The sequence below is a fragment of the Molothrus aeneus genome, chromosome 3 (genome assembly GCF_037042795.1).
Source record: "Molothrus aeneus isolate 106 chromosome 3, BPBGC_Maene_1.0, whole genome shotgun sequence".
NCBI lineage: Eukaryota > Metazoa > Chordata > Aves > Passeriformes > Icteridae > Molothrus > Molothrus aeneus.
Window position 1 is genome coordinate 5,887,369 of NC_089648.1, and position 16,219 is coordinate 5,903,587.

General features: G+C 48.1%; 1 protein-coding gene across 1 annotated transcript in view; it reads right to left on the reverse strand.

The window, feature by feature from the left end:
* The window catches only part of ACSS1 (acyl-CoA synthetase short chain family member 1), a 33,317-nt gene extending 22,694 nt beyond the window's left edge, over window positions 1-10,623 (reverse strand). Inside the window, exons 1-2 of the mRNA XM_066547753.1 lie at window positions 10,323-10,623; window positions 7,035-7,131 (exon numbers count right to left, since the gene is read on the reverse strand). Of these exons, the coding sequence (XP_066403850.1) occupies window positions 7,035-7,131; window positions 10,323-10,623 (398 nt within the window). The remainder of the gene's footprint in view (window positions 1-7,034; window positions 7,132-10,322) is intronic.
* Between the last annotated feature and the right edge of the window lie 5,596 nt (window positions 10,624-16,219).

Consider the following 16,219-nt stretch of genomic DNA (forward strand, 5'->3'; position numbering starts at 1 on the left):
ACAAAAACGTTCCTCTGAGGAATGAAAAAGCACTTTGTGGGCAAGGGCTTGCATATTCCCTTATTCTGATGCCTGCACAGGGGATAAGACAATAAAATAAACCTGGGACCAGGATGGTGCCATGGACCGAACAGCTCTGTATGCCTGCAGTGGAAGGGCTTTGGGAACAAGGGATACTGTGCCAGGTGAGGAGTGGTCCCATGCCAAGGGAGGAGGTGCTGACAAGGAGCAGCAGAGCTCTCCTTCTGGTGCCAGTCATCAGCTCTGAGGAGCAGACTGGCAGAGCCTGCCAGGAATTGTCCTTTGGGTTCATGAACTCTCTAAGTACCAAGGCCCAGAGAAGAGAGACATCTTCTACCCTCCAGCATGTTCATCATCAACCTGCCACCTGTGAACCCTTAGGGGTTCTAAGCTACACCACCAGAGACCCTCATAACTTTTAACATAGAAATTAATCTGGAGGGGGGTTGCATTCCCTAATAAGGATTCATGCTTTACAGCATCCTTAAGAATCCTCTTCTTCCATAACTGGCAATAGCTGCAAAAAAACCCCAATTTTCAACTGGTAGCTAAGCAGCAAATAAAATAAAAGCTGTTTCTGGTCCATCAAAAAATATTTTGTTCCTTTTTTTAAACCTTTGCAAGTCAGAAATAAAAGCTGAAGTGCTCTGCTTTGGAAATATCTTATCAAAACTGAGAATAAGTAATTTTCGGAGTGTCCATCCCTTAACTTGTCTTAAACCAAGAGAGAAGACACAGAAAATGAGACAAATCCAAGGCACGGCACTTCATATTATTTATTCTATTTATTCTATATTATTTATTCTATTTATTCTAAGACTACTCCTGTAGCATCAAGTAAAGAGTCCATTTCTGAACTTGGAGAGGTGGCCAGATGTGCTCAGTGCCAGTTCTCTGGCAGTAGCTGGTAACAGCTGCCCCTGCAGTAACCACAAGCCTGCAGAAAGCAGGGATGGAGTAGCTGCACCCCAGACTGAATTCTCCCCAATCCCTTGTAGTGGAAGATCAGCCTAAACTCAAAAGCACAACACTGAAACCCTCTCCTCAAGCCCCTCATGACCATGGAGGTGCACAGATTTCTTATTTTGCTTTTACTGAGCTCATGAACTGAGCAACTCTGTGCAATAATGAATTCCCACCCAACCATTGGTTTGGTGCCTTGTCCTAAAAGGACACATTTTCTGGCCTGGAATTTATCTGATGCTGCATTAAAGAAAAATTTCAATGAGGATAAATAACAAAGAGGCAAAACAAAAGGTGCTCAACTACAAAGCACATGAAGGGAAACCAGCCCCAGAGAGACAGCTGTGAGAAAGTAAAAGGAAAACTTCTTATCTGCAATGGAAAACACTCAAGTGCTTTCTGAGCTGCAGCCTCTTTCTCCTATACAGGAATGCCAGAGTATCTCTGGCTAAGGTTTGTTTTCTGAGCAACTTCATGATTCCTCTTGTTCCTTTTGCTTATTCAGAATTTGGTGACCACAATGGCAAAAGCTCTCATTGTTTTTTATGATTAACCCAATTTGATATTTCCTTAATGAGCATGTGTAAATAAGGTGATAGACAACATGGATCAGTCTTTACCCATGGATCTATCTGCCTCTTCTTTGTGTGCTGAAATGCTGGGATAAAAAAGCCTTGGAGGTCCCTCAGAGCTGCAGCACATGGAGGAATGGACACAAAGGTGAGGAAAAGGTGAAGCCAAGAACTCCAACAAAGACTTGCATAAATCCCTGAGCATCAGGTATGTCTTTTGGCTCCTGTGGCAGCAAGTCAGACTTGCTCTCCAGCTCAGGAAAGGGAGTTAGCAGGAATACTGTGTCAGGAATCCTTCCCTTGACTCCTTCAAGCACATTTTGTTATCTAACAGGCAGGCAACATGCTACACACTGTCAGTCCTCAACCCAGACACATCCTGGGGAGGAATGAGCACTGTGCAGAGTCACTGGACCTAAACAAACTGAGCAGGAGGTGACCACAGCCATCATCACCCTCCCCATCTGCTACTACTGCCGAGCTTGGCATTGTAGTTCCTCCATCACACAAGGCTGGAAGAGCCAAGAGTAACTGAAACCCCCAAACCCAGCCAGTGCCCCACCCCTGACACAGAGGCAGTGGCATGGAATGCAGGCCAGAATGGTGTTGGTAGCATGGCACATCCACCTGCTGCCTGCATTCCCTGGGAGAATTCCCAGTGCAGCCACTCAGAGCAGGGCACTGCACTCAGCAGAGGGAGGCAAGAACAACCACCAGAGAGGAACAAAGCCATGGGGCACACAGAAGGTCCTGGAGCCTCTGTGCAAGCAGGGCAGACAGCAGGAGGATCTCAGCAGAGCCACAGCAGGAGAAGGAAATGTGCTGCAAGCCAAGGGAAGTGCTCAGCCCCTCCTGACACAGAAACCGCAGAGTCAGTTCATGGCAACAACAATCTGAGGATCCTCTGCAAAAGCAAATTGTGAGTTGAGAGCAAATAAGAGAACAAATTGTACAGGAAAACACTGCTCCAGCAGGTAAAGTGTCAGAGCAGAGAGGAGAAACAGGGAAGCAGCAACCAGAAGGGGAGACCATTTGCTAAGGAGAAAGAGCAAGAGATCCAGTCTGTGCATTTAGAACAAAGCAAGCCAGGAAGGTGGCAGAGGCATTAATGAACACAGACAAAGGACCAGAAAGAGACATGTGGACCTGCTGCCAGACAAATGTGGGTATCAGTGGTGACCAACAGGGCCTATTTCTTTCAGTATGATTTAGGATTTGAGTGTTAAGGGCTAAAACTAATAATTAACTCTGGTGTCTCTCTCTATAAGGTGTGCTTCATTTTGTCCATAGACAAGGTTTGAGCCTGTTGTCTTCCAGACTCATCACTCACTATGCAGGCATCTCCTCAGCTACCACAGCACCACTCCTAAGCACAAGACCTACAAGGCTGGCTCTCCAACAGAGCCAGCCTATCATTGCTTAGGCCAGCCCTTCTATCTAATCTAACAGACAGCACTCCTCTCCCTGTCCTTACATCTCTGTTCAGGAACTGACAGACCATATTTCTCCCAGATCCCTCCCCAGATACAGCTTCCAGAGCCCACTGCTCAGTGCAGTGTCTGGAACAACTTCTGTAAAAGCCATCAGCACCACGTGGCCCTTCTCTGACGCGTTTCAGGGATGCTTTGCACAAACAGCCTTCCAGTAAGAAGTCTGATGTTACCTTTTGCCACAGCAAGACAGCGTACAGCTTTCTAAACAAAGGAAGCCGGGTCCTTTTGCATAAAAACAAAAATTGCAGCAAGACCTTCTTTGGGAAGCAGCCTTTTGCAATATGATTCTAGACTTTTTCTTAATGCATTCAGGCTTTGACAGTACCTGGTTTAGAGCCTTAGCCCAAGCCATGTTCTCTGCTGTCATGGCACAAAAGCTGGGTTGACTATTTCTTGCAGCAATCAAGTTGATTTCCTGGAACCATAGTTTGGATTAGGCTGAAACTGTTTGAAAATTCAGGCCAAGTGTCCAAAGTGGGCATCAGAGCACAACTGCCCAGCCTTCCTGCAGACATCCTGAACCCAAGGCAGAGGAAACCCCTTGTAACCTTTTTCAGGTGAGAAAGTGAAAAATCCATGAGCTGTCTTGGATGGGGAAAGCTGCAAGCCTGGGCAAGATTTACTTGCAACCTCGACTTACAAAGGCAGCTCTGGAAAAGAGTTTGCTGCCAATGGCAAGTACCACCATGGCTTCCAGCTACAGTCTTCACTGTGATCTCTAATACAATTTCATCTATTTTAGCTCAGGCTGAGGAATCCATTGGGTTTTTAAAGGTATAGCTGTCATGCTGCTCATGAAGACGTCCAATCACTTCCCTCCCACCTACCTAGGACCCCTGATTTCTGGTCATTTAGCTTTCCTCTCTCCCTACTTTGTATTTTGCATTTTGAATTCTCCCTCTGGCAGCAACATTTCCAGCACCAAAGTGATCACCCTTCGTTTGAGAAAGTGGACAAGTAAATCTTGTCAAAAGGACAAAACACTCCTGGTCTGGTTGGACCCTTCTGACAATAAATTCAGCTGTCAGCTCACAGCACCACAGTGCTGCTAAGCCACTGTCCCACCAATGGGCTTTTGGTGGCTCAGCCTCTGGAGAGCCAGAGAGCCTCTTAAAAACTGATTTGCATGATCTGTCCCCACTTTGCTGACTGCAGCCACCAGAGCCCAATAGGTTTGTATTCCCTGTTTTTACAAAGCGGTAAAAAACCAAGTCTCTTGCCTACTCATTCAAAACCAGAGATGATTTGAAACTCAGCTAAATTTCTACTTGATAGAAATGAAACCCACAGGGAAGAAAAAGCAAAAATGGCCAGTGAACTTTTTTTTTTTTCTGAAAGGCTGAGTTGCATCAGCTAGAGACAGGACAAAACTCAGCAGTGAAAAAGATCATCACAACTGGGCTTGTAAGGGCAGCCATCATCTCCTGGTGCAAAAGTGCAATGTTTCACCCATGGCTTTGGGTATCTTTGCCCACCAGAAGATGTTTGGATTCCTTCCCTAGCACACAGCACTTGAACTCTGCTGCACAAATACAGCCCACCTTGCTGCAGGGATGTGAGCTGACTGACAGCACAGCCCACCAGCTCTTTGCCCACAGTGGAGGCAAATTGAGGCTTTTATTTCTGCCAAGGATGAGCTAGCTGGGACAGCACTTTCAGTGCAGCTGTGTTTCCTGCCAGTGCATGGAGGACAATCCACTGATGAAGGTTTTTCCCTTCCTCAGGGAGGAGAAAGCCTGTTCCAGCCCTTTTCCTGCACATCCACCTTCTTCCTTTGCAGGCTGTGATGGGAACAAGGCCAACACTCAGCTGTTTTCTTGTCCCTGACAACTCCCCAGAGGAGAAGGCAGAGGACCAGGCCAGCAGCTGCATCTTTCCTTGTGTTGCCCAGGGCTTATCTCTGAGGAGAAGCAGCTCACAGCAGCAAGCTTTGCAAAGTAGATAGTGCAGAAAACTGGTGCCTTGCAGTATGTTGCACATAAGCCCTGCACAGCTCTCTCCCAGCTGAATCCATGACCTTACTCCAAGCTGGTCCATAAGGCAGTGCCCAAATTAAAATCTTTCTTTTCCTACAGTGCTAAGCCCTTACTCTGAGGCTGCTGTGCCATTAACAGGGCATCCAGATCCTAAGGAAAGGGGCATCTCTCTTCTGCCAAGACATGTCCAGCATCCCTCTCATTCCCCCTTTACACTGAGGCTGATGTGCTGCAGAAGGCTCACCAAGGACCACCAGCATCCCAGCTCCTGGGCCATCTCCTTCCCTGACAGGCTTTCCCTCACAAAATTTCCAGCTCAAATAAGGCACTACTGCAAAAGGTTTTCAACTGAGCCTTCCTGACCCATTAAAAACCTGTAAAAATGCAGCCCAAAGACCACAGAAAAGGCAAAATACTCATAGGGTATTGCTGTTTTCAACAAAGCTATTCCTGCCTTAATGAGATAAGCAGAGAACTGAGTGACCTGTTTTACCACGTGGTAGGACCAAAGTCTCTTGAGAAACTCAAATGCAGTCACACCTAACCCAGAGTATCAGTCAGAAACAGAAAAATGGCTCTCAAATACAGGCAGAAGTTTGAAAATAGAGATTGCCAATACGTCTCTCTCCTTTCTGGTACCAGTTACTGTATCTCTGTAAGGCTGCACAAAGAAGGGTTCAGTTTTTAGATATGGGTTACTTGTCTTCGTGTCACAGCAATCACAATTCCACAGGCTGAAAATATACTTTCTTCCAAATGCCCAACTTGGGCATGGCCAGGGAAAAAAAACAGTCCTGTTGCTGTTCAGAAAAGCTGTCCCTTATCTCCAGAGATTGCAGATAAGATGTTTGAGTGTCTGCAGCAGCTCAGTACATTTCAAGTAGCAGCCTGAGGGGAAGGTTAGAGTCGCCTTGAATGAGGCTGTGCTGTCTGTTGGGCTGCTTCTCTTATCAGGTTGATCTGAGCACAATTGTCACCTCTTTCCTACCCCTAGTGTTCATGCCTGAGGCATAAAGAGAGAGGTAAAAGTGCACAAACCTGGGAGAAAAACATACCGTACATAAACTCCGGGAGAAACCTCAGGCTCCATCTCCATGTTTACCACCAGAATGGCAAAATGCAAAAGCACTGAGCCAAGCCACCCAGCTCATTGTAACGTATTTATATCATAACAGGCCTAAACACCCTCCCAAACAACAACACCAAGATTAAAACCAATGCACTCCTCTCACAGATTTAGATCAGACAGTGTTTATTTCTGTTGCATGGAGCACTAACCTCTCAAAGTTATTTTTACACCCACTCCTCCCTGCTGACCACTTTCCTCACTCGAATGAATAATGTTTCCAGGAGCTTTCATAAATTCTGGAGATGAATCAGACCACTAAAACCTATTCAGACCCAAGGAGCTCTAGGAATCCCAACAAGTTCCAGAAAACATTCTGTAAAGGTCTGATGCTAGGGACATTCTTCATCTCCTCTGCTTTCTGATCCAACAGAACAAACATCTGGCTCCCTGAGATTCAGCAGCTCAAACATTTGGCTCCCTAAAACATGCACTGAGGAACGTACAAGTCTGGGAAACATTTAAATCTCACTAGAGACAGAGATGATGTAAAAGGCAGGATTGTCTCCGAAATGAGGGCACATAGCAAGGAGAAAAAAATATGCTTAAACCTGCCATGTTCTAACAAACCCTACAATCTGTAGCATCAATCACAAGTCAGTGTCACTCAGAGCAGCCTCAAGGTTGCTCTAAACTGCACTGAGGATGGGAAAGAGAAACATGGAGAGCTTAAAATCCCCTCCAGCCAGGGCTCAGTATCAAGCTGTTGACCATAAACTCAAGATGTTTGCACCAAGATGTTTTCTGCTCTGTTGAAACCAGAAGCTACTCACAGAAATTTTCCCATGTGTATCTCCAGCAAGCAAAAAGGAAACTGTCAGGTGGAAAAAAAATCCCATTTCCTGTTCCCCACACTGCCAGGCATAGTGAGAAGGTGCCATACCTGTAGGTGACATGAACTGCAGTGCCAGGTTCATCTCTCTCCCAAATCAAAGCCACTCTGTTTGGAGACTTTTCGACGTGCTGATCCAAGCAATTTACTGTAAAAAAACCCCAAAGGTTTATACAAAGCCTGAACAGAGGAAAGGTGCTTTGTAAACATAGCTTGGTCAAGTGCAACAGCAAGCAAATAGAAGATGAAACATCAGTTTTTGGGTTGCTAGACACACACTAATGTATAACAGAGGAACTGAGAGCATTTGCAGCTCCAGTAAAGCTATACAATAAATTCTACACTTAATTGGCACAGTGGCCTTAGAGATGGATACCCATGAGAGGCCATGGCAAATCCAGACACGGGATGAATTCATGGCTCAATTCAGCCATTTAGCTCCACTGGCGAGACTTAAGCCAGCCCAAATCCTTCCCCTGCTCCCAGCAGCACAAAGGCAAGACACCCTTTTGATGTTTTTGCTCCCCAGAGCAGCATTTCACTACAGACAGTCTTCCCCAGCTGTCATATTTAGCACTGCACCATTTGGATTTTCTAATTAAAGCTCATGTGAAACATTTTTGTTCCAGGGTATAACAAAGAGTTGAACCTCAGCTAACTGAAAATGTCTAAAACTGTGGGATCTATGGTAAACTCCAAGTTCAGACATCTACAAATTTTCAGACACATGGGAAAGATTAATGTGTCTCAGGCTGTGTATTCCACCTCCTCAAATTTAAAGGTATAAAATTCCCTTTTAAAGGTGCATCTCTCCCCCTCAGCAACTTGAAACGGAGGACTTAGGGAGAGCACCCAACCTGAAGAAATTTATAGAATCCACAAAAGAAACCTGCCTACATGTCCACTAGCAACTTGCCTGATAGTTAGAGAACATCCTTGTTAAATATTAATTCCAAGCCTATATGACACTTACTTATTGCATTGTAATCTTTCAAAGGCAGTTACTTTATTTCAACAGGCAGCTAGTCAGGGACATTGCTGTATAACACAGAGAAAAGCCTTTTTCAAAATTGCTGGATTTCAGATCATATTTCCTGGAAATATTAATACTGATGGGAAAGGATTTCATTTTTCCAGATAAATTTTAAAAAGCTGTGTGCTGCAGTAGCTTTGGCTGCTCTGTGATCACAACATCACACGGGGTGGGAATGAGCCCCTAAAGGTGCACAAAGAAAGAAATTCCTCAGAATTTAACACATTTCATTGCAAGACCAAATGTTGATCTCAAAAATTTGAAAAAGCATTCTTCAGCTGTTAAAAGTCTTTTATTTTTAATGCAAAATCCTGCAGCAGTACTATAAAAATAAGACAAAGCCATTTCTTAAGTCATCCTAATAAGATACAAGAGAACAAAAGCTCTAGTGGGGAATTTTTTAAGCAGTTATACACTGGGTTCCTCTGCCTGTGTCCATTGCTGTGGCTGGGTCCACAACAAGCAGCAACTCCCACCTCCAAGCTCCTCACAGCTACACCCTCACTTAATGTGCCACGCTACACTGAAGCACAAAATGGCATTCATTGCCCAAACAACTTTTCTTACTCATGAACAGCCAGACTGGCCTTCAGAGGGAAAGCCTGCTGCAGAAAGCCCTGGCTGAGCCAAGTGGGAGATTTAGCCCTGTGCTCAGTAAGAATGAACAGGTGAACCAGAGCCAAGTGCTATTATTTCCTTCCTGATCTTAGGCTTACATGAGCCTTTTGCTCATTTTACAAAATAGAATTTAGTGACCTTCCCCTTACTACTACACCCTAGTGGTTTCTCCATACATTTTCTTGCTTCCTTGACTGCTCAGAAACAATTAAATCTCAGTAAGACAAGCTCCTGAGAATGGGTCCTGGTGGGAAATGCAGTAGTTTGCCAGGTTATTCTCCTGGCCAGGAGTTACAGTGCAAGAAATCCAGAAGCTCTGAAGATCAGAGGTCCCCAAAATCCTTCTGCAAGGGCCCTCAAGCAAAGAGCATCAGATGACTCAGTTGCTCATGGTTCAGCTGTGCTGGGAGACGTGCACACAGGATGCTCTGGATCAGGGACCTGAACTGCTGCCATGTTTCTGCAAGCGTTCAAATCAAGAGGTGAAAGGACAAAATCAGAGTTTCCTAACAGAAAAACAGCCACTTGGCTGTGACGAAGTACTGAAAAATTCTCACTTCCTGTGCTCCCCACACTGCCTTCATCACGCTTGAAAACAAACCAGCAACAGCAAACCTGTTGCATTCCGTGCATCTGTTTCAAAGGCCTATGATTTTCTTTTATGTATGCAAAAAAACCCAAAACCTGAGTGGCATTTTCTGTCTGCTGAGGAGCCAGATCCAAGGCCAAGCAATATCTGAATATCAAAGATGTGACACAGGATCCAGAAGAAAGTGTTGATCCCACTCTAGAGAGGAAAGAAATAGATCCCTGATAGGCTGTGCTCAGACAAGATCTTCCTTTCAACAGGAATTAATGACAACAAAACTCTGGCTAAAATCCTCTGATTGCTGGCTGCTGGGCACAGGGCTGTACACACATCTCCATAGGCTTGGGATCCACTGCTGGGTATCATTCCCTGGGAGGAAACACTCTCTTATGCTCTCTGGAAGACCTGAGGAGGGTTTTCTCTTTTGGCTGTCAAAAAAAAAGTGGCCAGAGATGTTACAGTTACTGCACTACTGAACCGGTGCTCTCCCTGAGGAACGGGAAATGAAGGTCAGAAATGTTCATATCCCTGTTAAAAGCCATCACCACTGCGTGGTACCCTGCATGGGCTGGGGCTCACTCCCAGCAGATGAAGCACAGCCAGAGGACACAGGACACAAGACCTTCAGGGCAAGACATGGCATGGACAAAACTCAAAGGCAGTCAGGGCAGCCACGGCAAATTTTACTCTTGTTTCATGTTGGGTGGTGAAATTGGAGGAAAATACCAAGATCCTCGTTTAAAAGAAAAAAAAATAAAAATCCCTGCAGCTTCTGCCATAAAAGCCTGGGACCGTTCCCCACTTGTGGATCATCCTGAGCCACCACGGGGCCGGGCAGAGCCCAAACTGGGCATCCCATCCCGCAGGTCGAAGGGCGAGGCAGCGCCCGGGCAAGAGGCTTAGCCAGGGTTATCCCGGCTTCGGATTTTCTCCTCGCTAACAGCATTTCGCAATTCCTGGCTTGTTTCCTCCCAGCGCCGCCCAACCGAAATCCTCGTTTTCACCCCTAAAAACGGGCGATGGCCAAACTTCGCCCCTCGGGGACGCCTCCCGTCCAGCCCGGCGGTCCCGCCGGGGATGCGCCGCCGGGACCCCTTACCCGAGACATTGAGGCGGCCGCCGAGGAACCAGCGGGCGGAACCGGCGGTGTCGCCGGGCTGCCAGGCCGTGTGGAAGGGACTGTCCCAGCGCAGCCACCCCCGCGCCACGTCCGCCCAGAACCCGGCGGGGTCGCGGGCCGCCCGCTCCCGCCAGGCCCGGTACCCTCCGGGCGGCAGGGCCCCGGGAGCCCCCGCCGGGCTGCAGCGGCTCCGGGACGCCACCGGCACCGGGACAGGGCCCGGGGGGCGCGGGCAGCTGAGGGCGCGCAGAGTCCGCGCTCGGGCGGCCGCCAGCGCCATGGGGACACGGCCCTGCGTCGCTGTCCCCGCCGCGTCCGCCCGGACCGGGAGGAGAGGGAGCGACCGAACGGGCGAGAGAGAAATAGAGAGCGAGAGACACCGCCTGCGGGGAGGGGCCGCCCCGGCGGGGCGGCTCCGGGAGCGCCGCACCCCGCACACACCCCCCGGGAGCACCCTGCATCCAGGGACACCCCGCACCCTTGGGAGCGCCCTGCACCCTTGGGAGCGCCCTGAGCCCAGGGACACCCCGCACCCAGGGACCCCGCGCACCCAGGGACACCCCGCACCCTTGGGAGCGCCCTGAGCCCAGGGACACCCCGCACCCCCGGGAGAACTCTGCGCCCAGGGACACCCCGCACCCTTGGGAGCGCCCTGCGCCCAGGGACCCCGCGAACCCAGGGACACCCCGCACCCAGGGACACCCCGCACCCTTGGGAGCGCCCTGCGCCCAGGGACCCCGCGCACCCAGGGACACCCCGCACCCAGGGACAGCCCGCACCCTTGGGAGCGCCCTGCGCCCAGGGACAGCCTGTGCCCAGGGACCCCGCGCACCCGGGAGCACCCCGAGAGATACGCCTACACCCAGAGGGGGAAACCCAGCACTTTGCCCTGTGGAGATATCACCTGCACGGATGCGCAGGCAGGGGCGCGCCCCTGTTCACATCCTCACCGCCACAACAGGGGTCCCAGGTACAGCCAGGAACTTTAGCATAAAAAAGCAGCTCTCGGCACACACACGCTGTCGCTGTCTTATCTACCAGACACTGAGCACAAAGTGCCAGTGGCACAGTCCTCATGCACAGACAGTACTTGTGCTCCTGGGTAGGTGGCAAACACATTGTGCCCTTCTACACCACCATACACACAGTGGTCATAGCCCTGTCCCCCTCTGCTCGAAATGGGTGGGTGTCTCTAAGCTGGGTACACATCCATTTTTTACTTGGCAGCCCTGCCAGCACCATCCATAACGTGGAATTCCTGGCTTTGGTATCACACTTCTTGCATATTAATCTAAGGACCAGATTTCACCCTGACTTCATGGTGCCAACCCTCAACAATGAGTAGCAAAGTTTTACAGCAGGTAGCACAGAGCTTATTCCTTGTCTATAGCAGAGACACGCTCTTTTCTGGCACAAATTCTTTTAGATAGCTTGGTCCAGCCTCCCAGCACAGAGTCTGAAAGCTCAGAGTGGCATGGTCTGGGCATCCTTAAGAAGTGTTAAAGTACCTGAGCATCAACTCTACTCACTCCCAAGGTTTGGGCAGGAAAAACACATTTCACATCCAAGATTAAAAACTTAAAATAACTCTATATGCTATGAAGCTTCTTCTGGCAGTGGTAGAAACAAATGGTGGTTTTCTGTTCTAAATATATCACCAGGCACTTTTTTGTGATTTTTGTATGAGACTTTCTGACACTGCTGAACTTTTCTACTGTGTTTTATAGGTAAAAAGCAAGAATAAGGACAATTTTAATTTCCTTGTAAAGTTGGCATTAGTGTATGGCTGCTGTAGTTCGATATTGCTTGTGTTTTGACTGTCACTTTCGGTTTGCCCAAGCCCCAAATTCCAAACAGCAGCACGTGTGCCACCTGGTGCCAGACAGGGGCACGGAGAGCACTTCAGCCTTCACTTGGTTTGCCCAAGGATTGCTCAGAAGTTTCCTGTCAAAGATGACTCATATGCAAATCCTACCCCTTTCAGGATTTCAGAGGAATGCTATTTCACAAAACAAACAAAGGAGTCGTCAAAAAAAAAAAAAAAAAAAGAAAAAGAAAAAAGAAAAAAAAAGAAAAAAAAAGAGAAAAAAAAAGAAAAAAAAAAGAAGGCGTGAATTTGAATATTTGTTGTTAAAGCTTACCTGCTTCATTTGCAGCCTTTGAAATCTGGTTACCCTTCTCTGGTTTTCTTCCACCAAGGCTGATTTTCCTCTTCTACCAGCAAGTTTTGTTATGCTCATGATTCACCAGAACATCCCCTGCTCTCAAATTTTGGCTGCCTTTTTCCTCAGGGAAAACCATGGCCAGCAGCAACACAACCCAGTCTGATCACCCCAGGGAGATGGGTTGCTGAACCCAAGCACAAGCCCAAATCTCCTTTCTTGCCTCAAAAAGAGATGAGGAGAGAGGAAAAGAGTCCCTGAGATTTAGCAACGCCTACTTGCTCTACCCATGACTTTCTGAACAAGGGAGTGAAGGCTGGCATATCAGGCTGTTGACTTTTTGAGAACCTAGGGGTGTCACAGCAATTCCCATTTTTAAGTAATTTGAGTGTGCCAGGAAAGGCTGGTGCTGGATAAAAGACTTGTCACAGAATTGCTTCCTCCATTCACTGTGTCTCTCTCTCCATTCTTAGGGCCCTCTGGTATTATGGAGTCCCAACAGGAATGCTGGCATTCCCAGCTCTGGAGAAGCCTGGTGACCCTCATCTGGAAATGCCACCTCTGTGTGGCAGCTTCCAAAGGCTTGTGGCTGCCAGGGCAGAAGAAATCATTCCCTGCTACAGCCAAGCCTCCTGGCACAGTCTCCCAGACCAGCCAGGCAATCTCAGTGCCCTGCAGGAGATTTTAGCAGGTAATTGGCACAGCTGCTGAACAGCTGCAGATCTTGGCCTGGATTGAGGGTATTCTGTGCTGGAGTCATGGCAGGCACTGATGAACAGTGCCAGTTGAATAGGGGCTGAGATTTCTGCTGACAGAACCGTAGGAAAAAAAACCTTAAAAACCCGAACCCAAAACCCCCCAACTTTCCACATCTTTCTACTCCTATTCTTAACTGCTACCAGCAGTTACTTATTTGCCTTATCTTTGATTCCTGTCAGTGCCACTGTCATATTTTATGGAAAAATCCCTTTGACCAGGATTCTTCTCCTGGGAAGCTGAGAAGCCTCAGAGAAAAAGGAAAACAATAATTATCTGATTTGCTTCTCCTGTGTTTTGCTGCTTTGGAATGTGTTTGGACATTATTTACCAACAGGTGGTTGGTAAATTGTTTCATTGGTTTCATGTGAATTGTTTTGACTTAGTGGCCAACCAAGGCAAGCTGTGTTGAGACTCTGGAAGAAGTCACGAGTCTTCATTATCTTTTTAGCCTTCCGTAAGAATCTTTTCTGTATTCTTTAGTATAGTTTAGTTTAGTATTCTTTTATATAATATAGTATCAAAAAATAATAAATTAGCTTTCTAAGAACATGGAGTCAGATACATCCTTCCTTCCTGCCATGGGGCACCCCACAAATACAATACTGTCAGTATATAAAAAACTTACTCAATGAGGTGTTATGTTTCTCAACTGCTCATCCCTCTGTTTTTCCTATTTTTAATGACCTAAAAAGAAAAATAGTAAAGTTGTGGAATCCAGGACTGTCACTTGGTTATCACTGATCTGCTCCTAACTGTCCTTTCCAATGGTCTTCTCACATGGTGTGCACACAGTTGATATCTGGCTCCACAAAGAAAGTCAGGGCCAGGCAAAAACACCACCACAGAGCAAAAGTACATGCTGGTCTGTGTTAGAAATTCTCCCAAGCCACAATTAACCCAGATTTTAATAAAATCTTTTGATCATTCCCAGCTACATTTCTGCCTGCAGATTAAATTGGACATGTTCCCAGGTGGCTATTCTAGCAGGTTTCTAAGCCCATTCAGCTCCATCTGCAGAAGGGAGGTTTAGACCAAGGATAAAATAAAGCTAAAATGCAGTGGCTCCAGTTCCACTTTAACAGATGAACACAGACCTTGTGTCCAAAGCAATGGGAAATGCAGCAGGTTTGAAGGAGCTGAGTACCTGAGCTAATCTGGAATGTGAATCTTTGTCAGAACTGGTCACACCTGAAACAAAGGTCAAAACTGTGTGAAAAATGTAGATTAGCTGCACTTCCATTTAAGAATGTGTAATAAATGCCCAATGAGTGATAGGGGAGAAAAACAATACCTAAAAATATCCAGATAACTAGGCTGATTCTGTACAGGCCAGGCCATCAGCTGTCCCACTCTCCAGAGTTTTCTGCTCAAGGCTGAATTTCAAACCAAGGGGATTCAGTGCTGATGCTGACACCCATCAACGCAGAACTTCCTTCCCCATTTGGCTCCTCTCCGGCATCAGCAGCCCACACTGGGTTTGCTATGTGCTTTGTTCCAGAAAGTCCTTGCTGATGAATCTCCACATCTCCCCTTAGGCAGCACTTGGGGCTGCCCAGCCTGAGGGTGGAATAAAGGCTCCAGCATCAAACCCTTCCATCCCCTCCAGCTTGGTACTGTTGCTCAACCCAATTTACTGCTGGCTGTGTGCTTGGTGCTCCAGCAGCACTGTGAAAGAGTGATCTGAGTGATGCTGAGAAGTAAAGATGACCTCATGGGGAAAACCAGCTCCCTCACCTCATTTTGGTTTGCCCACTTCCTTTGCCTCTCCAACCCAGCACCAGGAATTCCCAGTGCTTGGGAATACAAGTGGTGGGGTCTTGACCTGCAGCACAGAGAGCCCACATGGCAACTGCTAATCATCACTCAATCATAAACCTGGAGTGACAGGAACCTTGGCATGAGCTGCAGCTGTGGGTGCCTTAACCCCTGGGAATGCAGGATGAGCTGCTACAGGGCTAAGATTCCCTGGAGTCTCTGTGGAATGCTTCCACAGAGCAAATCCTCAATGCAGGGGGCTCCAGCCAGTGGAGGAACATTGTGGGGGGCTGGTAGCCCTGTTCTCCCTGATCTGAGTGGCTGGGGGTGGCCAGGGTTGTGCTGGGTCTGCCTTGGCACAAGCATGTCTATCTTGTCACCACAAATCCCCTCTATTACCACCCTGGTCCCAAGGGACTGCTCTGGTGGGAGGAAAAGTCCTGGCTGGGAGGGGTGCCCCACAAGGGATGGGGGAGCACAGCAGCCCTGTGGAAGCTGCTGTGACATCCCATTCACAAGACAGATGGGAGCCTCCATCTATGGATCAGCACCAGGTTGGGTCTGATGGGGACACTCTGATGGGGACAGGGAGAAGGCACCAGTGTGTGGCAGGGAGGGTGTGGCAGCAGTGTTTTGTGAAGGTGAATAAGGCACAGAACAGTGCCCATCCACAGTTTGGGACAGAGGCATGAATATGGATGATTTGCAGTGGAAAGGGAACAAGAAGGCACAGCCATGAGCGTTGCACAGCACATCTGGAGGAGCCACGTGCTTATCTGTGCTTCAAGTACAGTGTGATCCACCGTGAGCTGGAGCAGGGAGAATGGCACCCCTCTGGAGCAGGGGCACAGCTGTGCCCCTCAGGGTAGGGAAACTGCCCAGGGACAGGCACACTGCTCAGCTGCATGCAGCGACAGCCTCACTTGTCTGAGCCTTGTTTTGGGTGCTGCACCCAGCTGTGAGTTGCTGGGTTTGTTCCCAGCCCTGGCAGGGCAAGATCTGGCCCAGTGTGGATGGGGAATGTTCTGATCCTAGCAGTGCAGTGCCAAGGCCAGTGGTGCTGATCCTGGTCCCAGTGTAGTGCAAGTCCTGGGCAGACTTGCAGTGCAGTGTAGTGCACCAGTCCTGGCTTGGCCCTGGCCCCAGAGGACTGGAGTAAAAAGCTGCAGGTCAGCACTGCTGGGCTGACTGCGCTGCCAG